Genomic DNA, 22,765 nt, shown 5'->3' with positions numbered 1-22,765 from the left:
CAGTCTGCCCCCTCTCTAGGTCGACCGTCCTTCAGCAGCAGTATAACCGGGTGGGGAAAGTGGAGCATGGCTCTGTGGCCCTGCCTGCCATCATGCGCTCTGGAGCCTCTGGTCCTGAGAATTTCCAGGTGGGCAGCATGCCCCCTGCCCAGCAGCAGATTACCAGTGGCCAGATGCACCGAGGACACATGCCTCCTTTGGTGAGAGTGCCCCTACTTCTACCACAGTGCCCTTCTCCCACCCTCAGCTGGGCCTAGCCAGGAGTTAGGCAGTCTTTTGCCATGTCCCTATTTGTATTCCTCTCCCTGGCCTCTGGTTCTGGTTTTACTTTCTCTTTACTCTAAATGTTTCTTCCCCCTTGTGTTTTAGACCTCAGCCCAGCAGGCACTCACTGGCACCATCAACTCCAGCATGCAGGCTGTGCAGGCTGCCCAGGCCACCCTGGATGACTTTGACACTCTGCCTCCTCTCGGCCAGGATGCTGTGAGTATGGGATGGAGAAGAGCCTACTGCTACTGAAGCTGGGACTCCAAGGGGTAAGGATGGGGTTAACCAAACCGGAGCAGATCCTGAGGTTTTTTCTCTTTCTCTCAGGCCTCTAAGGCCTGGCGTAAGAACAAGATGGATGAATCAAAGCATGAGATCCACTCCCAGGTAGATGCCATCACAGCTGGAACTGCCTCCGTGGTGAATCTGACGGCAGGTAGGCTGGATGCCATCCTGTGTGTGTGTCGTGCAGAGGGGGAGTGCGAGCGTGCGCAAGCATGCATGTGACTGGCTCCATGTGACTGTACCTTGACTCATTATGGAAGGGACTGGTGTGTACATCTCTCTCTCAGGACATGAGTGTGACTAATGGGTATGACAGTGTTCCTTCCCCAGCCCATCATCAAGCCTGCTCTATCTCTCATGCTCCTCTTCTCCCTTTTCCCCCAGGGGACCCAGCAGAGACAGACTATACCGCAGTGGGCTGTGCAGTCACCACAATCTCCTCCAACCTGACGGAGATGTCCCGGGGGGTGAAGCTGCTGGCCGCCCTGCTGGAGGATGAAGGCGGCAGTGGCCGGCCCCTGCTGCAGGCAGCAAAGGGCCTTGCGGGGGCAGTGTCAGAACTGCTGCGCAGTGCCCAGCCAGCTAGTGCTGAGGTCAGGGGTCACGGGGTTGGGGTGAGGGTGGAGGCAGGGTTCAAGCCCATGGAGAAGGGGCAGTCCGAGTTGCAGGATGGAAGTGTGGGGCCTGTGGGCCTATGAGACCCATAGGGGCTGGGCAGCTTCTGACCGGTGTTCATTCTCCACAGCCCCGTCAGAACCTGCTACAAGCAGCTGGGAACGTGGGCCAGGCCAGTGGGGAGCTGTTGCAGCAAATTGGGGAAAGTGATACTGACCCCCAGTTCCAGGTTGGTGACTTACCCAACCCCCAGAACCCCAGCTTCTAGGAAGTAACCTCTGATCCTGAATCCAGCTCCTTGTCCCTGCTTCTGGGAATTGACCCCTCAAAACCAACCTGAACCTCTGTTTCCAGGGGATGACACTGGGAACTTGCAATCTCTTTTTTAGGGGTGAGAATTCAGAATCCTTGTCCAAACTTAACCTATCAGTGTACTCTTGGCCCTCACTGATGATATTCTTTTTTTTTTTTTTTTTTTTTTTTTTTTTGAGACAGAGTCTCACTCTGTTGCCCGGGCTAGAGTGAGTGCCGTGGCATCAGCCTAGCTCACAGCAACCTCAAACTCCTGGGCTTAAGCGATCCTCCTGCCTCAGCCTCCCGAGTGGCTGGGACTACAGACATGTGCCACCATGCCCGGCTAATTTTTTGTATATATATATTTTAGTTGTCCATATAGTTTCTTTCTATTTTTAGTAGAGACGGGGTCTCGCTCTTGCTCAGGCTGGTCTCGAACTCCTGACCTCGAGCGATCCACCCGCCTCGGCCTCCCAGAGTGCTAGGATTACAGGCGTGAGCCACCGCGCCCGGCCACTGATGATATTCTTTAGCCTCTTGTCATCTCTTCCCTGTCTTCCCTGTACATAGCCCTTGCCCTGACTTCAAGACATTTGGACACCCCAGTGCTTGAGACCATGCCACCCTGAGGACAGCGTTCCTCTAGCTTTCCCCCTTCCCTACCCCACGCCAGTTTCCTCAGCTGACTTTTCGTCCTGGATTTCCCATGCAGATATGTGCTCCCAGAGGGGCTGGAGTTCGATCTCCCCCCGATTCCCCTACGGTAACGGCCTCTGGCCTGGGCCTTCCCAGCTTCGTCCTCTCTGAGCCGCATACACTCGCTTCTGTACCTTTCCCCCGGCCTCCTGGGGGAGCAGAACTTGATGGGAGATGGGGAGGCCTGGCAAAGGAAGGGTCTGGGAAATGGGATCAGGTAGGGTACTATAGGGACTTGCTCCCAAGATGCCAGGATGACCACTTCTAAACCAAGATTGAGACGAAATGGAGAGAAGAAGCTGGTGGTGGGAGGGATCCCAAAAGGTACCTCCTCTCCCCGTCCCATTGTAACAGCACTAACCCTTCCTCCCCATCATCATCCGAGTGTATCCGCCTCACACATTTCTCCATTTGGTGTAGGCTCTCTTTCTCTTGGTGTGGGTTTATTCCTTGGTGTGGGTTCCATCCTGCTGGGCACTCAGGGCAGGGGTTGGGGTTGGTTTTGGTTGCTTCTGCAAACACTGTCCTCTGATTGGAGTCAATGGGAATAATGAAGCAGCTTATGCCTCTGAGAAGTGTCTATGAATCCCAAGCCTTATCTCAGGTCATGCTAACTGCTGTTTTCTCACAGGACATGCTAATGCAACTTGCCAAGGCAGTGGCAAGTGCCGCAGCTGCTCTGGTCCTTAAGGCTAAGAGTGTGGCCCAGCGGACAGAGGACGCCGGGCTTCAGACCCAAGTTATTGCTGCAGCAACACAGTGTGCTCTGTCCACTTCCCAACTGGTGGCCTGTACCAAGGTGAGCCCCAGAGGTTGCTCTAGCCTGTGCCAAGGGGTGATAGTGTCATACACATGTGCACCTCTCATGTTATTCTTTGTTTATTCTTTGAGACCTCTCTCCGAAGGCCTCATCACCCATCCTGATGGCTGTTGTGGGCACTACAAACACTCCACCTTGTGACTCCTTTCCCTTGCCCAAATCTCTGAGACTCAGTTTGCCCACAGGTGGTGGCACCTACAATCAGCTCACCTGTCTGCCAAGAGCAGCTGGTGGAGGCCGGACGACTGGTGGCCAAAGCTGTGGAGGGCTGCGTGTCTGCCTCCCAGGCAGCTACAGAGGATGGGCAGCTGTTGCGAGGGGTAGGAGCAGCAGCCACAGCTGTCACTCAGGCCCTGAATGAGCTGCTGCAGCACGTGAAGGCCCACGCCACAGGGGCTGGGCCTGCTGGCCGTTATGACCAGGCCACTGACACCATCCTTACTGTCACTGAGAACATCTTTAGCTCCATGGGTGATGCTGGTAAGGACAACCACCCCCAGGAAAACAGAGAACCGCAAAGAGGTTTCCCAAGCCCGTTGGACATTGCCTTGCAAACCCAACCACCTCACACCTAAGGACTCTGCACAGTGTGGCCTTACCAGCCACACAGCCAGAGGCTCATTGTTTAATCCCTCTGAAACCTCTGCTTCCCCATCTGCATGGTAGGAGTTGAAGCCCCAATTTGCCTTCCTTGGAGAGTTTAAAGAATATTCCAGAGCATACACAAAAATATATGGGAAGTGGTGTGATTAAGAGATAGCCTTCCTTACTCCATCCCCTCACCCTCTAAGCCTTCGCAAAGAGTGTCTCATCTTCTCAAGACTATTTGCTCAAAATACCCATTGGAGACTGTCCTCCCTACCATAAGTACCCATTGGGGAATCTGTTCTCCAAGATCCTAAACCTCAAAAAAATAGCCCCAAAGAAATCACTAGAGAGCTTTTTCCAGTCTCTCTATTGTCCCTAAGAGCCCCCATCTACCTTGTCTACACCACCTTCCCCCACCCTTGTCCCTGCCTCAATACCCTGTCAGTGTCTCTGGCTCCCTCACCTGATTGTGCCCCGCGCTCTCAGGGGAGATGGTGCGACAGGCCCGCATCCTGGCCCAAGCCACCTCTGACCTGGTGAATGCCATCAAGGCCGATGCTGAGGGGGAGAGTGATCTGGAGAACTCACGCAAGCTCTTAAGCGCTGCCAAGATCCTGGCTGATGCCACAGCCAAGATGGTGGAGGCTGCCAAGGTACAAAGCTGCTTTGCATACCCCAGATCAGGCCCCGAAGGGAAGTAGAGAGGTCCAGATGGTCACCCTCATCTGATGGGAGAGGCCCAGGAAAAGCAGCAAATACAAAAGAATGAATATAGGGATAGTCAGGAAGTAAATGAGGCCCACAGCTGCAGGCAGGTAGTGGCCCAGGCTTCCACCAGTGTGACTCCCAGAGTACTCTCTGACTGTGGCAGGCAACCATATCTTTTTTCTTCCTTTAAGTCCAACGTCCACTATCCTGTTTTTCCCTATTTTGCTGCTACCACCTGCCTGAGATTCCCCTCCTTCCTGGTCTCTCCTGTGAATACACATAGGTATTCAGTCTCTGGGGTCTCTACTGCTAGCAGTACAGGGAAAGACAAGACAGCGGGACACCGAGACACGAGGGTGCAGAGGACCACCAGAAGGAAGCCCAAACGATTCCTCGGCCCCCTGGGCTCTGGGGCTCGTCAGTTTGTAGGAGTAAGCAGGTCCCCTGCTTTGGATTTCTTGAGATGCCTGCTCTAAACTGAGTCCTTTTCCCGGAGAGCCTGCCTCACCCCCACTCACCTGTGGTATCCTGTAGGAAGTGGGGAAAGAAACAAGACCCCTTCACCAAGGAGGGGAGGAAGAAACAATTCCATCTCAAGGAGGGACTTCAGCATCCCAGAAGGAATCCTGGGCTCCCAGAGGCTTACCCTGGCCTTCCTCAGGCAGCTCCTCTCACGGTGATTACCTCTCCGTGGGGCTGCTTAGAGATGACTTCAGGAAAACAAGTGAATTTTAAACTGAGTCTAGAGGGGTCAGAGAAGAGCTTCTTTAGGATCCGCGGGGAAGCTGGGTGATGACTCTTTCCACCTCTCTCTCAGGGAGCGGCTGCCCACCCTGACAGTGAGGAGCAGCAGCAGAGGCTACGGGAAGCGGCTGAGGGGCTGCGCATGGCCACCAACGCGGCTGCACAGAATGCCATCAAGAAGAAGCTGGTGCAGCGCCTGGAGGTGAGGCTGGAAAATTAACCAGCAGCAAGCAAGAGCGTGGGGGCTGTGGAGTGATGAACTGTGTGGGACCTGCGGAAAGTCAGTTAATATTTCCTTGAGGGGTGGCAAGGGCAAGGTAGGCAGGGACTGGGCATGGGAGTGCCTGGGGCTTGTCCTGACTGCTCTGTCCTCACAGCACGCAGCCAAGCAGGCTGCAGCCTCGGCCACACAGACCATCGCTGCAGCCCAACATGCAGCCTCCACCCCCAAAGCCTCTGCCGGCCCCCAGCCCCTACTGGTACAGAGCTGCAAGGTGAGACTCCACGAAGTATGTAGGGGTGGAAAGAGGGAGCCTTTCCCCCAGTCTGGGGAGGTGGCTCTCATGACATTTTTACCTACAGGCTGTGGCAGAGCAAATTCCACTGCTGGTGCAGGGCGTCCGAGGGAGCCAAGCCCAGCCTGACAGCCCCAGCGCTCAGCTAGCCCTCATTGCTGCCAGCCAGAGCTTCCTGCAGGCAAGGCACCCTCTCCCCACCTCTCAGAGCAGATCCTTCCCCTTTCTAAGACCTCTCCATCTCCCACATTTTGAATCTCTTGCAATAGTCTCTGTCCCAGTGCCAAGCCCCAATGCCCACCATGTCCTGACCATTGTCCCTCCCTGTATCTGAGCCCAAAGGGAGGGTGGCACACTTCATCTGCCTGCCTATTCCCCAACAGCCAGGTGGGAAGATGGTGGCAGCTGCTAAGGCCTCAGTGCCAACAATTCAGGACCAGGCTTCGGCCATGCAGCTGAGTCAGTGTGCCAAGAACCTCGGCACCGCACTGGCTGAACTCCGTACTGCCGCCCAGAAGGTATGCGGCTCTGGCTTTGGAAGATGAGGGTGGAGTCCCGGGATGGTGGGGAATCTGTGCAGAATCACCGCAAACAGGGATGATTGTGTAAGTGGAGGCATTGGTAAGACACAGCAGGACCTTCTACACCCTGCTTCCCTTATCGTAGGCCCAGGAAGCATGTGGGCCTTTGGAGATGGATTCGGCACTGAGCGTGGTACAGAATCTGGAGAAAGACCTGCAGGAAGTGAAGGCAGCGGCCCGGGAGGGCAAGCTCAAACCCTTGCCTGGGGAGACAGTAAGTATTCTTAAGATCTCATTCTTACTCAAATCCAAAAGTCTTCCTTCCCAGTTGTGCTCTAGACCTGCCCAAACCTTCCTTTAAACTGCCAGCTGTCCCCAGGTACCTTCTCAAGTTCCCCCTCATCATCTCCTTCCCCTGAGCCCAAGTCTTCCCCCTTCATCCTTAGATGGAGAAGTGTGCCCAGGACCTGGGCAACAGCACCAAAGCAGTGAGCTCTGCCATCGCCCAGCTGCTGGGAGAGGTTGCCCAGGGCAATGAGAATTATGCAGGTACGTGGGCAGAGGGCCAGCAATGGGGGTATGGTGAGGGAGGTGGGGAGGGGGGGATGAATGAGGGACATCCAGGAGGGGAAATGCAGCTGACAGAAGAAACCACTGGGATCAGGGCCTGGCAATGAAAGCACCTTTTCCCTTCCCTCCTCCCCTTCCTTGTCTCCCCAGGTATCGCAGCTCGGGAAGTGGCAGGTGGGCTGCGGTCACTGGCTCAGGCCGCTAGGGGCGTAGCTGCGCTGACATCAGATCCTGCGGTGCAGGCCATTGTGCTCGACACAGCCAGTGATGTGCTGGACAAGGCCAGCAGCCTCATCGAGGAGGCGAAAAAGGCAGCTGGCCATCCGGGGGACCCTGAGAGCCAGCAGCGGCTTGCCCAGGTCAGCCATTGGGAAGGGGTCACTCCCTTTCTCTCCCTCAGGTCCCTTCCTAAGGCCCAGGTTCTCATGCACACTAACAGAGGGACGTCTTCTCAGATATGCTCTCGGGAGCACCTCTCTGGATTCCACCCCTGGTTCCCTCAGTCTTGGTAGAAGGTCTCAGTTGGACTCTGGCATGGGCCTAGCTAAACAGCAAGCTTGGGGAAGTTTAATCACTGTCACTTGATACCCTAACCCCTCAGCCTGTTCACCCAAAACACTCCCTTTTCTCTTTCACTTTCAGAGGCAGTAGATCTAGTTACTTCCCATGTCCCATGCGTGGAGGGGACCTCCTAAATTGTTCCCTTTGGCAACCCTATCTCCATTCCCACCTCAGGTAGCTAAAGCAGTGACCCAGGCACTGAACCGCTGTGTCAGTTGCCTGCCTGGCCAGCGAGATGTGGATAATGCCCTGAGAGCAGTCGGAGATGCCAGCAAGCGACTCCTGAGTGACTCGGTAGGAAGACTGGGGGGCTGGAAGGGACACAGGAGTCAAAGAACTCCAAGCCTATCCTTCTCACCTGTAGTCTGCTCGTTTGAGCCTCACTTCCCAGATTTGTCTCCTTTCACTACTCCCAGGCCATCTGCCCACCCTCCCAGATCTCTTTTGCCAAATCTTCCTTTCGTCATTCCCCATTCTTCCATCTGACCTCCTCTCTGACTGTGCAGCTTCCTCCCAGCACTGGGACATTTCAAGAAGCTCAGAGCCGGTTGAATGAAGCTGCTGCCGGGCTGAATCAGGCAGCCACAGAACTGGTGCAGGCCTCTCGGGGAACCCCACAGGACCTGGCTCGAGCCTCAGGTCGATTTGGACAGGACTTCAGCACCTTCCTGGAAGCTGGCGTGGAGATGGCAGGACAGGCTCCGGTATGAAGAGGCAGAGGGTCTGGTTGCATGGACCCCATTGAGGGTTAGATAGGAGGTGCCTGGGTGACCACAGAGTCCTAACCTGCTCCTGGCTCCTTGCCCTCCCCAGTCTATAGCAGTACTTGAGTGTCTGGGAAAGAAGATTCCTTTTAGAGACAGATAAGAAAAGACAGGACAGTGTGTTGACCTTCTCACCTTCAACAGAGCCCAGAGGACCGAGCCCAGGTGGTGTCCAACTTGAAGGGCATCTCCATGTCTTCAAGCAAACTTCTCCTGGCCGCCAAGGCCCTATCCACAGACCCTGCTGCCCCCAACCTCAAGAGTCAACTGGCTGCAGCTGCCAGGTGAGTGGAGCTAGGAAGCCCAGCCCTAGAATGTGTGAGAGATACTGGGGAAGAGGCATTTCATGAGAGGTCCTGGCTTAGGAGCGGTTATAGGCAAAAGGTAAATAGCTGGAGACTTCCCATGTACAAAGGACTCAGGACCTATTCACCCAAGTCTCTGTCCCTCCCAGGGCGGTGACTGACAGCATCAATCAGCTCATCACCATGTGCACCCAGCAGGCACCTGGCCAGAAAGAGTGTGACAATGCCCTGCGGGAATTGGAGGTAGGCACTTGGTCGGCTGGTGGGGTAAAGGTTGAGGAAAGGGTTCTGGTTTGGGCTGAGGGAGGTGTTGTGGCTCTCAACGTCACCCTCTGTGTACACAGACGGTCCGGGAACTCCTGGAGAACCCAGTCCAGCCCATCAATGACATGTCCTACTTTGGCTGCCTGGACAGTGTGATGGAGAACTCAAAGGCAAGTGTAGCCAGGAACCCAGGAGGGAAGAGGGCAGGAAGATGGAACTAACAAGATGCTACTCTGAGGATACGCTCTGACTCTCCTGCTATCCTCTGTTCTTTAGGTGCTGGGGGAGGCCATGACTGGCATCTCCCAGAACGCCAAGAATGGAAACCTGCCGGAGTTTGGGGAGGCCATTGCCACAGCCTCAAAGGCACTCTGTGGCTTCACCGAGGCAGCTGCACAGGTTATTTTCCTGAGATGGGTTCCTGAAACAGCCCTGCTTTCCCTACCCCATCCCCTCTTAGCATGTAGATAAATCGAGAAGTTTATGTTTACAAAGCCAACTCTATGGCAACTGGGTTCTTCTCCCCTTCTGAAGTGGAGATATTTGTCAGCGATTATTGAGCTCCAACAATTCTGATCTCTGTAATCCCTGAACCCCAGGGTTTGGTTATGATTACACTGTCCAACCATGAGGCCTTCTTAGCCCTGGCTATCTCGATATATACTAAATAACATATACAAATCATTTTTTCTGCATAATTATTACTTTGTTAAAATAGTATCAGTGACAAAATTTCCAATTACTTGAGTCATCACTTATCTTTGCCCTTTTCTACGTTATGAAGTATAAAACAACCTATTAGCTCTGAGAGTCTTTTGCTTTGGTATATGAATCGTTAAGCTAGCTTGAGAATTAGTCTCAAACTGTTTCTCCCTGAAAGCCTACCATCCTACTCGCTCAATCTCCTTGTTCCTTGTTACATCGGGTACCCTTCTCTATATGGCATGACTTTTTAAAACCTCTCTGTTGTTTGTTCGTTTGCTTGTTTTCACTTATTTCTGGAAAAGGATAAAGAGGAAAAAGCAAAGCCACCATGTCTTAATTGAAGTATGAATCAAACATTATGATAGTCTTTCAGTCACAAAAATGGTTTTTTGGTAACAATTATACCCATCCTTTCCAAATCTCTGACGCTTGGAGGTGCTGTAAATGTTAATTAGCCTAACAACCTTCATAGTGTTAGAACTGTGTCTTTGAAAGAGGCTTTGCTCATATGTGTATGTGTGTGTTTGTATATGGCTTTCAGACCTACAGTAAGCCACACTTTCACCCTGAGACCCAGTACACACACACATCTAAATAGAAATCCGGTCAAACCCTTATTGTATGACTCCTTTGTTTTTATTTTTTAAATCTCCTGAAATGCTTGAATATTTGACAAAATGGGAATTTTTTTGTTTTTCCATTTTTAGTGTAAATATAGTTTGTTAATATACCTCCACTCATGTACAACTCTGGAAAATAAACCCTGTTCTCTAAACTCACCCCGCTCCCTTTTGTCCCTGCTATCACCATTCGTTTTCCACCTGCAATCTTTATTCCTCACCCCCTTTTCTCTCCCCAGGCCGCATATCTGGTTGGCGTCTCTGACCCCAATAGCCAAGCTGGACAGCAAGGGCTGGTGGAGCCCACACAGTTTGCCCGAGCAAACCAGGCAATTCAGATGGCCTGTCAGAGTTTGGGGGAGCCTGGCTGTACCCAAGCCCAGGTAACTCAAGGGAACGGGGAGGATCGACTACATGGGGAAAGAGGGAGATGAGACATGTGGGAAGAGGGCAGGAACCCATCTCTAACCTTCCACATGCAGCTTCTCTTTGGGTAACTATCTTCCCCTGCTGTGTGTCTCATCATCCTTTCAGTTACTGCAGTCATAACTTCTCTATGATGGATGTCTGAGCTTACTCTGCCAGTGGCCCACGCTCCATTAGTGTGTCTGTCTTTCATCTCCCCTTCCCCCACACTGAGTTCATCTTTGAGTATCTCTGTGTCCTAAATCTTGACTTTTCAGGTGACTTTGTCTTTCCTATTTATACTTCGAAGAGTATTGCTCTCCATCCCCCAACCCTAAAATGGCTCCTCCTTGGGTGCGTACACTACCTTCATCATGGCTCTTCCATGTCTCCTCAGGTGCTCTCTGCAGCCACTATTGTGGCCAAACATACCTCTGCACTGTGTAACAGCTGCCGCCTGGCTTCTGCCCGTACCGCCAATCCTACTGCCAAGCGCCAGTTTGTACAATCAGCCAAGGAGGTGGCCAACAGCACAGCCAATCTCGTCAAGACCATCAAGGTTCCCACCATTTGAATTCCCAGCATCTCCCTGACCTGTCCAATCTTCCCTCCCCCAGTCCCTCAGTTACTCCCTGAGGACTTCTGCCAAATCCCATCCTCCTGAGCCCAAGCCCTTTCCTCTCCAGACTGATCATCACCAGCCTCTCCCACATCCTTCAAGTCCTGGGAGAGAGAGCTGGGCTTCACCTCCTGTGCCTCCCACACCTGCAGTCTGAGTCCTGAGGGCCTTTCTGTCACTTCCAGGCGCTAGACGGGGCCTTCACAGAGGAGAACCGTGCCCAGTGCCGAGCAGCGACAGCCCCTCTACTGGAGGCTGTGGACAATCTGAGTGCCTTTGCATCCAATCCTGAGTTCTCCAGCATTCCTGCCCAGATCAGCCCTGAGGTGAGGCAACGTGAAGGGAGAACTGATGGGCCAGCTTATCACCTCATCCTCTGTGGAGTCGTGAGACCTACCTCCCTTCCTCACCTCTCCCCAGGGCCGGGCTGCCATGGAGCCAATTGTGATCTCTGCCAAGACAATGTTGGAGAGTGCTGGGGGACTAATCCAGACAGCCCGGGCCCTAGCAGTCAATCCCCGGGACCCCCCGCGCTGGTCAGTGCTGGCTGGCCACTCCCGTACTGTCTCAGACTCCATCAAGAAGCTTATCACAAGCATGAGGTATTAAGGGGTGGAGACCTGGTATGCCCGGGGCCACGCGTGGTAGCAGAATGGAGGGGTGGGCGCTTAGGTGCAGTCAGATGGGACAGTGTTGGGGGATATAAGGGAGAGATAGACTAGCCTTGTCTTAAAGGGATGTTGCCTATATGTGTATGTGTTTGGAGCCTGGTGTTGGAGCCTGGTGTTGGAGCCTGTGATGTGTCTGCAGGGACAAGGCTCCAGGGCAGCTAGAGTGCGAGACGGCCATTGCAGCTCTGAACAGCTGTCTGCGGGACCTAGACCAGGCTTCCCTTGCTGCAGTCAGCCAGCAGCTTGCTCCCCGTGAGGGAATCTCCAAAGAGGTGAGGGAAAGAGGGTTATATGAAAGGTTGTATCTGGGAAGAGAGATGTCAGACTCAAGGAAGGTGGGGGTCAGGGGATGGGCTTCATAGGCACATCAGAGGGCTGGGACGTGCCAAGGAGAGTTAGGGAGTTCAGTTTGGAAGGAAGAGTGGGATCTGTTCAACCAGAGGGTCCTATTGCAGGTCACAATCAGATCCCAATGTCCACTTCCTTCCCAGGCCTTGCACACTCAGATGCTCACCGCAGTACAGGAGATCTCCCATCTCATTGAGCCGCTCGCCAGTGCTGCCCGGGCTGAAGCCTCCCAGCTAGGACACAAGGTACCTAAGGGAGGGAGACACATGGGGAGTCCCAGGGGGCAGGGTGAGAGAGGGGACCTGACCCCCATTTCAACCCCTTGCCTCAGGTGTCCCAGATGGCCCAGTACTTTGAGCCGCTCACCCTGGCTGCAGTGGGTGCTGCCTCTAAGACCCTGAGCCACCCGCAGCAGATGGCACTCCTGGACCAGACTAAAACATTGGCCGAGTCTGCCCTGCAGTTGCTGTACACTGCCAAGGAGGCTGGTGGTAACCCAAAGGTACTGAGGGTTGGGAGTGAGGGGCCGCTACTAGTAAGAGGCTGGATAAGCAGGAACAACAGCTCCATTCACTCACTCTGCCCCACAGCAAGCAGCTCACACCCAAGAAGCCCTGGAGGAGGCTGTGCAGATGATGACAGAGGCTGTAGAGGACCTGACAACAACCCTCAACGAGGCAGCCAGTGCTGCTGGGGTCGTTGGTGGCATGGTGGACTCCATCACCCAGGCCATCAACCAGGTTAGAGTCTTGGGGTACCTGTAGTCACTGAGGCTGCCCTGGGCCAGGAGCCCAAGCACATAGGCAGAGATCCTAACAGTCTTGCCTCTTCCCTATCCTCCCCCTCAGCTAGATGAAGGACCAATGGGTGAACCAGAAGGTTCCTTCGTGGATTACCAAACAACTATGGTGCGGACAGCCAAGGCCATTGCAGTCACCGTTCAGGAGATGGTGAGTTTGGGAGATTTTCAGAGGACTGCCCTTGGAGAGCTGAGATGGAACATAACTTCACTTCTTCTATTATCATCAGGTAACCAAGTCAAACACCAGCCCTGAGGAGCTGGGCCCTCTCGCTAACCAGCTGACCAGTGACTATGGCCGCCTGGCCTCACAGGCCAAGCCTGCAGCTGTGGCAGCTGAAAATGAAGAGGTAAACATGGCGGCAGCTCTGACCCGCCCCTGCCCTCCCAGGAAATCCCAGTGGTATGCCCCCTGTTCTCTCATGTCAGCCTCGGGGGCTGTCCCACCTTTACCCTCTAGTCTTTCACAGAAAGGGGAACACAGCCTCAGGACCACTCCACTAAAGAGTAATCAGGGTGCTCCGTGGGGATACAGGATCAAAGCCTTCAGTCACAGGGATAAAGGGGACAGCTCAGAATCTCAAGAATTCCCAGTTCTGCCTCTCTGGCCTCTGCTGACCCTCATCCAGGGCTTTGGCTCCTTCTCTGCTATGCTGCAAGTCTGTATTCCCTTGTTCTTTCTTGTTGCAAACCCATGAAGCTCTTCTTTCCCTAAGCTCCTGGCTTTTCAAGAAAGCAGGTAATTGGATCTTAGCTGGACACAGCTAATCCCCAAACCCAAAACTCTCCACAACCCCATATGGGCCAAATTGTAATCCATGGTCTTCTGATTCAAATACCCAAGCATAAAGTGCTTCTCTCCCTCCTCCTCACTGTGCTTTTCACAGTCCTCACCAGTTGGTGCCTACATGCTATTATTTACCATGTGTAGGAGGTGACCTCCTGCCTAAAGGATATGAAACTGGAAAAGTCTATATGCTGGGAACTTTCACAACTTTTAGTCTGTTATGCATGTTTTTTCTACACCCTTAGTGACTTCTCCAAACACAATGGAGGTGCCCTGAGTGCCACTTGTAAAATCCATCTCTCTTTCCCTCTGCTTACAGATAGGTGCCCATATCAAGCACCGGGTACAGGAGCTGGGCCACGGCTGTTCTGCTCTGGTCACCAAGGCAGGAGCCCTGCAGTGCAGCCCCAGTGATGCCTACACCAAGAAGGAGCTCATAGAGTGTGCCCGGAGAGTCTCTGAGAAGGTGACTCTCTCATCCCTGCAGACTGTGGGACTAGCTCCCCAACCTGCAATCTTTGCCCTCCTCCTCCAGCCCTCTCCTCTTGTTCCTCCTCCAAGGCATAGGTGACCTTTCCCTTCCACATGGCACCATGTGACTTTCCCTACCCCAGGTCTCCCATGTCCTGGCTGCGCTCCAGGCTGGGAATCGTGGCACCCAGGCCTGCATCACGGCAGCCAGTGCTGTGTCTGGTATCATTGCTGACCTCGACACCACCATCATGTTTGCTACTGCTGGCACGCTCAATCGCGAGGGCGCTGAAACGTTTGCTGACCACCGGTAAGGCAGGAACCGGGCCTGATGGCAGCAGGCAGGTTGGTGCATGGGGCAGAAGAGGCAGGATATCATTAGCTCGTTTGGAGAAGACTGGATTAGGAGCCTTGGACAGCCTGGAGGGACTGGGGGGATTTGAGGAGAGCTGACTAGGCTGGGCCCTCCCTCAGGGAAGGCATTCTGAAGACTGCAAAGGTGCTGGTGGAGGACACCAAGGTCCTGGTACAGAATGCAGCTGGCAGCCAGGAGAAGTTGGCGCAGGCTGCCCAGTCCTCTGTGGCCACCATCACCCGCCTTGCTGATGTGGTCAAGCTGGGTGCAGCCAGCCTGGGATCCGAGGACCCTGAGACCCAGGTATCTACCTGACATCCCTAATTCTGGCCAGAACCACTTCCTGTTCCCCTTCCTCCTCCCACAGACCAGTGCCACCTCTCCCCCCGCAGGTGGTGCTGATCAATGCAGTGAAAGATGTAGCGAAGGCCCTGGGAGACCTCATCAGTGCCACGAAGGCTGCAGCTGGCAAAGTTGGGGATGACCCTGCTGTGTGGCAGCTCAAGAACTCCGCCAAGGTTGGAGGGAATGAGAACACCATGAGGAGGGAGGCACATTAATGTGCTTCCTCTTGTTCCTTAAAATGATCCCCTCCCCACTCCCCTGATGCCCCCAGGTGATGGTGACCAACGTGACATCATTGCTCAAGACAGTGAAGGCTGTAGAAGATGAGGCCACCAAAGGCACGCGGGCCCTGGAGGCAACCACAGAACACATACGGCAGGAACTGGCGGTGAGCGCAAGTCTAGGGCATCAGGGACTAGAGTCAGAGAGAGGGATGGTGGTAGACTGTGAACCTGAACCTGTGCCTCACGTATGTTCACAGAAACATAAACAGTTACACACTCTTCTGTCTCACGGCCCGACTTCTTAAGTGAGCCACACCCTTGTCTTTCCCTCCCTCACCTGTTTACTCCTTAGCATTGGACACCTGTCTGCTTTCACCAGCTTCCTCCCACTCTCTGTAGTCACCAGTGGCCTCTTAGTTCCCACATTCAGTGGCCTCTTCTTGGCCTTCATCCTCTTCAGAATTTCTAAAGCATTTGACTCTGTTAGCAAGCCTGTCTTTGAAATCCTTTCTTCCTTTGGCTTTACTTTTTCTTTCACCACAGGAGTCCAAATTGCATTCCTTTGGCTTTGACACTGGCTTTTCTCTTGCTTCTGGAACGTCTCTTCAGCAGTCATCACTGAATCACCTTCAGCCTAGGAAACGTAGAGGCCTTCCCAGAATCGTACAGGCAGCCGCCTTTCTAAACTGTTCTCTTCTCTGGCAAGTTTAACCACTTTCATTATTATTCTCCAAAAGTTGACTTCCAGTTCCGAGGTTAGTTCTTTTCAACTGCCTGGTTGACATCACCACCTAGATGCAGGTGACATGGTACTTCCTGTTAATGGGGGTAACAACCTGCCGGTCACGAAGAGCCCCCCTCAGTCATCTCTGACTTCGCTGTCTTCTTCACCATGTCCAGGCTGCTGCCAAGTCCTTTCAGCTCCCCTTCCCCCTCCTCTCTTCCTCTCCTGCTCCCTCCGCAGTCCCACCGTCAGCACTCTGGGTCACACTCCCAGGGGCTCTCCCACACTCTGGCCCCTGTACCAGTTTCCTGACGGGTGTCACTGCTTTCAGTCTATACTGCTCTCCTCTCTCCTACTCATCTTTCTAATTTCTAAATTCATATTTCTGATGTTCTGTTTTCACCTCTACTTGGAGATGTCCAAACTGAAACTCTCCAGTTTGACTTTCTGCCTCCCAAACCTGGTCCTTCCTGGTCTTCCTCAGCTCAGTAAATGGCACCTTTAGTAACTCAGGTCCTAAAGCCAGAAACCCAGCTTCACTGTCTTAGACTTCTCTCTTTCTCTTACTCCCCACATCTAAGCCCATCAGCAAGTCTTGTTAGCGCTCCCTTCAACTAGATTTCATTCTCTCCTCCCCTTCTCCCGTCACCACTGCCTTGTCCAATGCGTCACCAGTCCTTATGTGGATTTATGCAACAGTCTCTCTCTGATCTCTGTGCTTCAACACTTGCCCCCTCTAATCCATCCTTTCTACACAGTAAGCCAGAATTATCTTTTGAAAATATGAATTAGATTATGTTACTTCACTGCTTAAAGCCTGTCAGTGATGGCCCCTGCCAACTCCTCCAGTCTCATCTTATCCCACTCTTCTTGCTGTGCCCCGTCCCACTGGACTCTGCCAGTGCTGAGGACATGCCAAGCTCTTGCCTGCTGCAGGCGCTTCCACTTGCTTTTCTCCAGCTTTTTGAACATCTTGCTCCTTCCTCTAGTTCTCCAGGCTTCAGCTTAAATTGTCACCTCCTCAGAGAGGCCTTCCCTGACCAGCTATCTGAAATAGGCACTCCTTTATTCCTCATCACAGCACTTTCTTTATTTCCCTGTAACACAAAACATAGTCGTTAGCTTTGCTACTTGTTTACTGATTTATCGCCTGTTTCCAAAATTAGAATGTAAGCTCCATGAGAACAAGAACGTTACCTACCGTGTTCCCCTTCGCATCCCTAGCACCTCGCACAGAATCCACCACCTAGCTGATCTTTAATGACCATGTGTGGATTAAACACATACATCAAAATATTTTTATGACTTCTATATATTACGTAAAATTCCAAGTTCCTCAGTTTGATAGTCACAGCCCCAACAACCTTTTCTCCACCATTCTTATATTCTGGAACATTCCTTGATATTCTCCCACTGACATCTTGGTTATTCATGTCCTGCCATTTACCTAAAAATGCCCTCCTGTTTTCTACATCTCTTGAGACCCACCTTTGCCACTCACCCCTGCAAGTCTTCTATTTCAGGAATGAAAACCCAGCCAAAAGCTACTTCTTTAATTTCAAACAAACAAACTCTCCCCAATCATTTTAGTCAGAAATGATGACCAGCTGCCTTTTGTTATATTAGCTGTGAGGCATGAACCTCTGCAAGGACTTGACCTACAATAAGTACTCCGGGAATGCTCGTTGAATGAACATGTGGACGAATGAACCAGACCACACAGGTGCAGGGTACTACACTGCCTTACAGTCTCAGTCACTGTCGAATCTTTCTTCTTGTCCTGCCCCCACAGGTCTTCTGTTCCCCAGAGCCACCTGCCAAGACCTCTACCCCAGAAGATTTCATCCGAATGACCAAGGGTATCACCATGGCAACAGCCAAGGCTGTTGCTGCTGGCAATTCCTGTCGCCAGGAAGATGTCATTGCCACAGCCAATCTGAGCCGTCGTGCTATCGCAGATATGCTTCGAGCTTGCAAGGTAGAAATCCTGGTAGTGAAGCAGCTTTGGGGAAGAACCTGGTATGGGAGAAACTGTAGGGATTTGGAGGTCCTGGAGCTCTTTGGGATCCTAAAGCTAACATATTACTCTGGGGGACAGGAAGCAGCTTACCACCCGGAAGTGGCCCCTGAGGTGCGGCTTCGAGCCCTGCACTATGGCCGGGAATGTGCCAATGGCTACCTGGAACTTCTGGACCATGTGCTGCTGGTAAGGGAGGGAGTTGCCAGCTCCTCATACCAGCCTCCCTGAATACACGGGCCTCTTCCCACAAGCCTCAGACCCTGCTCTCTCATTTTTTGCTCCAATATCCTCCCTACCCACCATCTATTGCCCAAATCTGTTCTTGCTTCCAAGTCTCCCTTTCTCTGGGGCCCCACCATTCTTACTGTCTTTGGTACTCCCACTCAACTACTCTTCTTCCTCTTTTTCTCTTCTCCTCTCTTCCCACCTGACCACCCCCTTCTCTGCCTTTGTCATCTCTTCTTTCTTCTCATTTCATCATCCTCCTTGCTCCTTGTCAGCCGGTGAGTGATGCAGCCCCACCATCTTCGTGTGTGCAGTGTGATGCATGGAGTGTATTTGGATAGGCAGCGTGGTGTTTGCGGGCTGTAGTGTGGAATGCTCCAGGGATGGGGGGCGGGGGGCCATGGTTTGCCCTGTTTATAGATCAGGGTAGACCCTAAGATGTGATGCTCTTTGTCCCCTGACCCCCTCTTCCCCAGACCCTGCAGAAGCCAAGCCCAGAACTGAAGCAGCAATTGACAGGACACTCAAAGCGTGTGGCTGGTTCAGTCACTGAGCTCATCCAGGCCGCTGAGGCCATGAAGGGTGAGGAGTGACCAGGGGCAGGGAGGGCAGGAAAACCCCTGTCATGGTACGATCTCTGCTTCCTGTTGGACAGCTCTGAGCTAGCCTCTGCCCGTAGTCCCCCACAGGTACTGAGGCCTGGTGACAGTACCTCCTTGCTCTGCCTTAGCCTCTTTCTTCCCCCTTCAACCCATCAGGAACAGAATGGGTGGACCCGGAGGACCCCACAGTCATTGCTGAGAATGAGCTCCTGGGAGCTGCAGCTGCCATTGAGGCTGCAGCCAAAAAGCTAGAGCAGCTGAAGCCCCGGGCCAAGCCCAAGGTCAGTCCTGCCCGCTCCCTTCCTCCACCCTCATAATGGCAGGATGTCTCTGCCTTCAGCCCCCTCTCTGACTTTGCATCTCTCTCTGCTGCATTTGTTTCTTTATTACAGGAGGCAGATGAGTCCTTGAACTTTGAGGAGCAGATACTGGAAGCTGCCAAGTCCATTGCAGCGGCCACCAGTGCGCTGGTAAAGGCTGCATCAGCTGCCCAGAGAGAACTGGTGGCCCAAGGGAAGGTAAGTACTTAAATACCTAAAAGAATGGGGACAGGGTGGCAGCTTTGTTGTGCATGCCCACATTGGTGGCCTGAGAGGCTTTGAAGTGAGGAGAGCACAGATCTCAGCAGGCTCTCCGCCTTCCTCCACAGGTGGGCGCCATTCCAGCCAATGCACTGGACGACGGGCAGTGGTCCCAGGGCCTCATTTCTGCTGTGAGTGTACAAGACCCAATAGGTCTCTCTGAGTTTGAGAGACCTGAGAAGGCTAGAGCGGGGATAGACCAGGGCAGGAGGTATATTTTAATCTAACTCTCCTTGTTTCAGGCCCGGATGGTGGCTGCAGCCACCAACAATCTGTGTGAGGCAGCCAATGCAGCTGTACAAGGCCATGCCAGCCAGGAGAAGCTCATCTCATCAGCCAAGCAGGTAGCCGCCTCCACAGCCCAGCTCCTTGTGGCCTGCAAGGTCAAGGCTGACCAGGACTCTGAGGCAATGAAACGGCTTCAGGTGAGGAACCCTGACCCATCCCATTGTCCTTTGGGCTGCACTGCTTTAAACTGTCACCCCCAAAATAAAACGTTTCTATGAAGGAGTGGAGGGACTCTCCCCCTCCACTGGGATCCCACCTGAGTTCTCAACTCACGCTGCTTTTTCTCGCCCAGGCTGCTGGCAATGCAGTGAAGCGAGCCTCAGATAACCTGGTGAAAGCGGCACAGAAGGCAGCAGCCTTTGAAGACCAGGAGAATGAGACGGTGGTGGTGAAGGAGAAGATGGTCGGGGGCATTGCCCAGGTGAGCTTCTGCCCACACACTCTGAGGGACACTGTCAGGAGGGCTGTCTCGCCTGTGCTGGCCCCAACCACCCTCTGCCCCTAATGAACATACTGAACTGAGTCCCTGATCTGCGTCCCTCAGATCATCGCAGCACAGGAGGAGATGCTTCGGAAGGAGCGAGAGCTGGAAGAGGCACGGAAGAAGCTGGCCCAGATCCGGCAGCAACAGTACAAGTTCCTGCCTTCAGAGCTGCGAGATGAGCACTAGGGAAACCGCTTCTGTTTAACACAGACCCAACCCAGAGACTGTGCCTGCCACTACCAAAGCCTTCTGGGCTGTCAGAGCCCAACCTGCCCAACCCCAGCACTCCCCAAAGTGCCTGCCAAACCCCGGGCCTGGCCCTGCCCAGTCCCACTGCACATCCCCCATCCGCTCCCCAGCTCCCTCCAAGTGCCTTCATGCCCTAGGGCCCCCTAAGTGCCTGCCCATCCCCAGAGTATTAACGCTCCAAGAGTATTATTAACGCTGCTGTACCTCAATCTGAACCTGCCAGGGCCCAGCCCACTCCACCCTGCCAGCAGCTTCCAGCCAGTCCCCACAGCCTCAACAGCTCTATGCATCCTTTTTTGATACTATTTACCCCCATCCCCAGCTACTTATGGGGGCTGCAGGGTTGTAAGCCCCAAACAGGTCATCCTCCAATAAAGGTGATTCTGCCTACAACCTCTGCCTGGCTTCATGAGAAGATGGGAGAATCCTCCCAGGGCAGTGGGGGAGAGAGTGGGATTGAGTCCTGTCACCCAGCTTAATCTGGCTTGAAATGGGAGAGGGGGAGACTAGCAGTCTGCCCCCTGAGGTCCCTTCCTTCTCCTTGTACCCAGATCCCTAAAGTCACCCTAGTTGGGAAGCTGTGCCTGAGAAGTTGTATTCCTGGTGTCCCCCACCTCTCTGGCCAGCACCTAAGCCTCACCAAGTGTCATTTTCTGCTGCTGGGACAGCAGCTGCCACAACTCTTTGTGGCTACCAGGACACTCTGTTCTTCATAACTACTGAGAGTAGGTGAACAAATCCAGTCCCTGGCCAAATTCAAATTTTCAAAAGCAGCTTTACTAAAAATAATAAGCCCGTAAAATACGTGTCTGAACCTAAGAGAACCATGGCCACAGAATTGGTTGAAGCCTTTAGCAAGCAAAAAATCCAACCTGAGGCTGCCTCCTGTATAGGACAGCACTGGGAGGAAAGGAATAAGAAAAGCTTGACCCAGCTGTGAGGCTTTATATTAGAGGGCAGAACTCCCCTAGTGGCCAGGCAGGTGCTAGTCGTCCCATTCCAGCAGCCCAGCTAATCTGGAGGGTCAGTGGAGGGAGGCTGCCAGGGAGGTGAGTGCTGTGTGATTCCACTTCCTTCCACATTCACCCCCCTCTGCCCACACTGCATGGATTCTCTGGCATCCTCTTAGGTTGGCCACTATTTTCATGCATGATTCTTTAGCCAGCCCTGCTGCTCAATACTTCTCCCTCCAACAAGAACACAAATATTACCCATCTGCTACTTACTCTGGGCACCTAACACCTACTCCTCCCCATTAGAGTAAGTTTAAAGTTGACGGAATTACTTTGTCCTCCCCAGGACAGCCGACTGGGGATAGTGCCAACTTCCTACCATCACTCCTGTCACCTGTGATGCATTCATTCAAATTTACTAAGCCATGCCTGTGCTAAGCACTGGAAAATCAAGATGTATTATCACTTCTCTGACGCAGAGACTGGCAACTCCAGTACATGCTGCTGTGGCCCCCTAATCCCAGATTCAATGTCACAGCATCGTGAGTTGAGGACTTTGGATCCCTTCTACAACCTCCCTGATAAGTGGTAGTCCAGACTCTGAACTCCTCCAAGTAGGAGTCCAGGACAGCTGCTCAGTCCTGCTACCATTTCCCTGTCATGTCCTCAGGAACTGTGACCAATCACGTACCTCTCACTAGTGATGCTTTGGGAGCCTTCTGGGGACAGGCTCTAACACCCATTAGACCAACTTCTTCAAATATAGTCCTCAGACCCCTAGGGATCCCCAAGACCCTTTCAGGGGTCCATAGGTCAAAGTTATTATTATTTTTTGGTAGAGTGTCTCGCTCTTGCTCAAACTGGACTTGAACTCCTGAGCTCAAGCGATCTTCCCACCTCGGCCTCCCAGAGTTCTAGGATTACAGGCGTGAGCCACCGTGCCTGGCCCAAAATTATTTTCATAATAATACCAAGACATTATTTTCTTTTTTCACAATGTCAACATTTGTACTAACAGCACAAAAATATTAGAGGATAAAACTGCCTTAGCACAAGTCAAGGCAGTGGCCCCAAACTGTACAAATAGTCATTATATTCTTCACTGCCATGCGTTAGCAATTTAAGAAATAAATGCCAAAGTTACATTAAGAATGTCCTTGATGAAGTAGTAAAAACTTACTAATTCTATTAAATCTTAATCCATGAGTAAATTGTCTTTCCAGTACTTGTCTGATAAACTGGGAAGTATGCATAAAGCACTTCTGCTGCATACCAAAGTATGATGGTTTTCTTGAGGAAAGAAATTAAGCCATTCTTTGAGTCGTGAGCTGAACTAGCTGCTCTTTCATGGTACACCACGTTTACTAGAAAGCATGACCAACAAACTGGTTATCAGACCTGGGTATCTGTCAGACTTTCTCTCAAAAAGGAACAAAATGAGTATGTCACTTCAGAAAAAACTCTGACAGTGTTTGTTGCGAATGATTCAACTTGAGCTTCGTATCATTGGCAAACAGTGAAAATTTGAATTTTGTAAAACACGTTATTTGCCACCATGTGCTTCAAAGCGTCCCAAAATTTGAAATTTAAAAGACTTTCCTGTTGAAACTGATGGTGATATTAAGGAATGTAGTTTTTAAAATAATAATAATGAAATGTGTCAACATTTGAAAGATCTGCATAGCTCAGTGAATCAACACTTTCCAAATGACCAATGCATGATGTTACAAAATTATGCATGGTTAAAAGATCCAATCAAGGCATGATACAGCA

The 22,765-nt window shown here is 52.4% G+C and overlaps 1 protein-coding gene across 3 annotated transcripts in view; it reads left to right on the top strand.

The window, feature by feature from the left end:
- The window catches only part of TLN1 (talin 1), a 32,413-nt gene extending 11,464 nt beyond the window's left edge, over nt 1–20,949 (top strand). The window contains exons 13-58 of one of the 3 annotated variants that reach the window (XM_069476565.1): nt 20–200; nt 370–483; nt 595–703; nt 937–1,145; nt 1,298–1,396; nt 2,174–2,224; nt 2,789–2,956; nt 3,163–3,457; nt 4,052–4,218; nt 5,091–5,219; nt 5,395–5,511; nt 5,600–5,713; nt 5,916–6,050; nt 6,199–6,327; nt 6,500–6,602; nt 6,774–6,982; nt 7,359–7,478; nt 7,691–7,888; nt 8,093–8,232; nt 8,403–8,496; nt 8,598–8,687; nt 8,794–8,916; nt 10,082–10,225; nt 10,645–10,806; nt 11,052–11,192; nt 11,287–11,468; nt 11,677–11,809; nt 12,029–12,130; nt 12,217–12,387; nt 12,476–12,625; nt 12,734–12,835; nt 12,915–13,034; nt 13,791–13,937; nt 14,086–14,252; nt 14,417–14,600; nt 14,690–14,815; nt 14,914–15,030; nt 17,383–17,568; nt 17,689–17,796; nt 18,312–18,417; nt 18,594–18,718; nt 18,830–18,955; nt 19,087–19,149; nt 19,261–19,443; nt 19,599–19,727; nt 19,851–20,490. In XM_069476565.1, the coding sequence (XP_069332666.1) occupies nt 20–200; nt 370–483; nt 595–703; nt 937–1,145; nt 1,298–1,396; nt 2,174–2,224; nt 2,789–2,956; nt 3,163–3,457; nt 4,052–4,218; nt 5,091–5,219; nt 5,395–5,511; nt 5,600–5,713; nt 5,916–6,050; nt 6,199–6,327; nt 6,500–6,602; nt 6,774–6,982; nt 7,359–7,478; nt 7,691–7,888; nt 8,093–8,232; nt 8,403–8,496; nt 8,598–8,687; nt 8,794–8,916; nt 10,082–10,225; nt 10,645–10,806; nt 11,052–11,192; nt 11,287–11,468; nt 11,677–11,809; nt 12,029–12,130; nt 12,217–12,387; nt 12,476–12,625; nt 12,734–12,835; nt 12,915–13,034; nt 13,791–13,937; nt 14,086–14,252; nt 14,417–14,600; nt 14,690–14,815; nt 14,914–15,030; nt 17,383–17,568; nt 17,689–17,796; nt 18,312–18,417; nt 18,594–18,718; nt 18,830–18,955; nt 19,087–19,149; nt 19,261–19,443; nt 19,599–19,727; nt 19,851–19,976 (6,394 nt within the window). In that variant the 3' untranslated portion in view covers nt 19,977–20,490. Of the gene's footprint in view, nt 1–19; nt 201–369; nt 484–594; nt 704–936; nt 1,146–1,297; nt 1,397–2,173; nt 2,225–2,788; nt 2,957–3,162; nt 3,458–4,051; nt 4,219–5,090; nt 5,220–5,394; nt 5,512–5,599; nt 5,714–5,915; nt 6,051–6,198; nt 6,328–6,499; nt 6,603–6,773; nt 6,983–7,358; nt 7,479–7,690; nt 7,889–8,092; nt 8,233–8,402; nt 8,497–8,597; nt 8,688–8,793; nt 8,917–10,081; nt 10,226–10,644; nt 10,807–11,051; nt 11,193–11,286; nt 11,469–11,676; nt 11,810–12,028; nt 12,131–12,216; nt 12,388–12,475; nt 12,626–12,733; nt 12,836–12,914; nt 13,035–13,790; nt 13,938–14,085; nt 14,253–14,416; nt 14,601–14,689; nt 14,816–14,913; nt 15,031–17,382; nt 17,569–17,688; nt 17,797–18,311; nt 18,418–18,593; nt 18,719–18,829; nt 18,956–19,086; nt 19,150–19,260; nt 19,444–19,598; nt 19,728–19,850 lie in introns of all 3 variants that reach the window. The other 2 variants (XM_069476567.1, XM_069476566.1) reach the window with 2 other exon arrangements.
- Nucleotides 20,950–22,765: the final 1,816 nt, after the last annotated feature.

The sequence above is a fragment of the Eulemur rufifrons genome, chromosome 7 (assembly GCF_041146395.1).
Source record: "Eulemur rufifrons isolate Redbay chromosome 7, OSU_ERuf_1, whole genome shotgun sequence".
In the NCBI taxonomy this organism is placed as follows: domain Eukaryota; kingdom Metazoa; phylum Chordata; class Mammalia; order Primates; family Lemuridae; genus Eulemur; species Eulemur rufifrons.
This window is presented reverse-complemented; position numbering and strand designations above follow the sequence as displayed.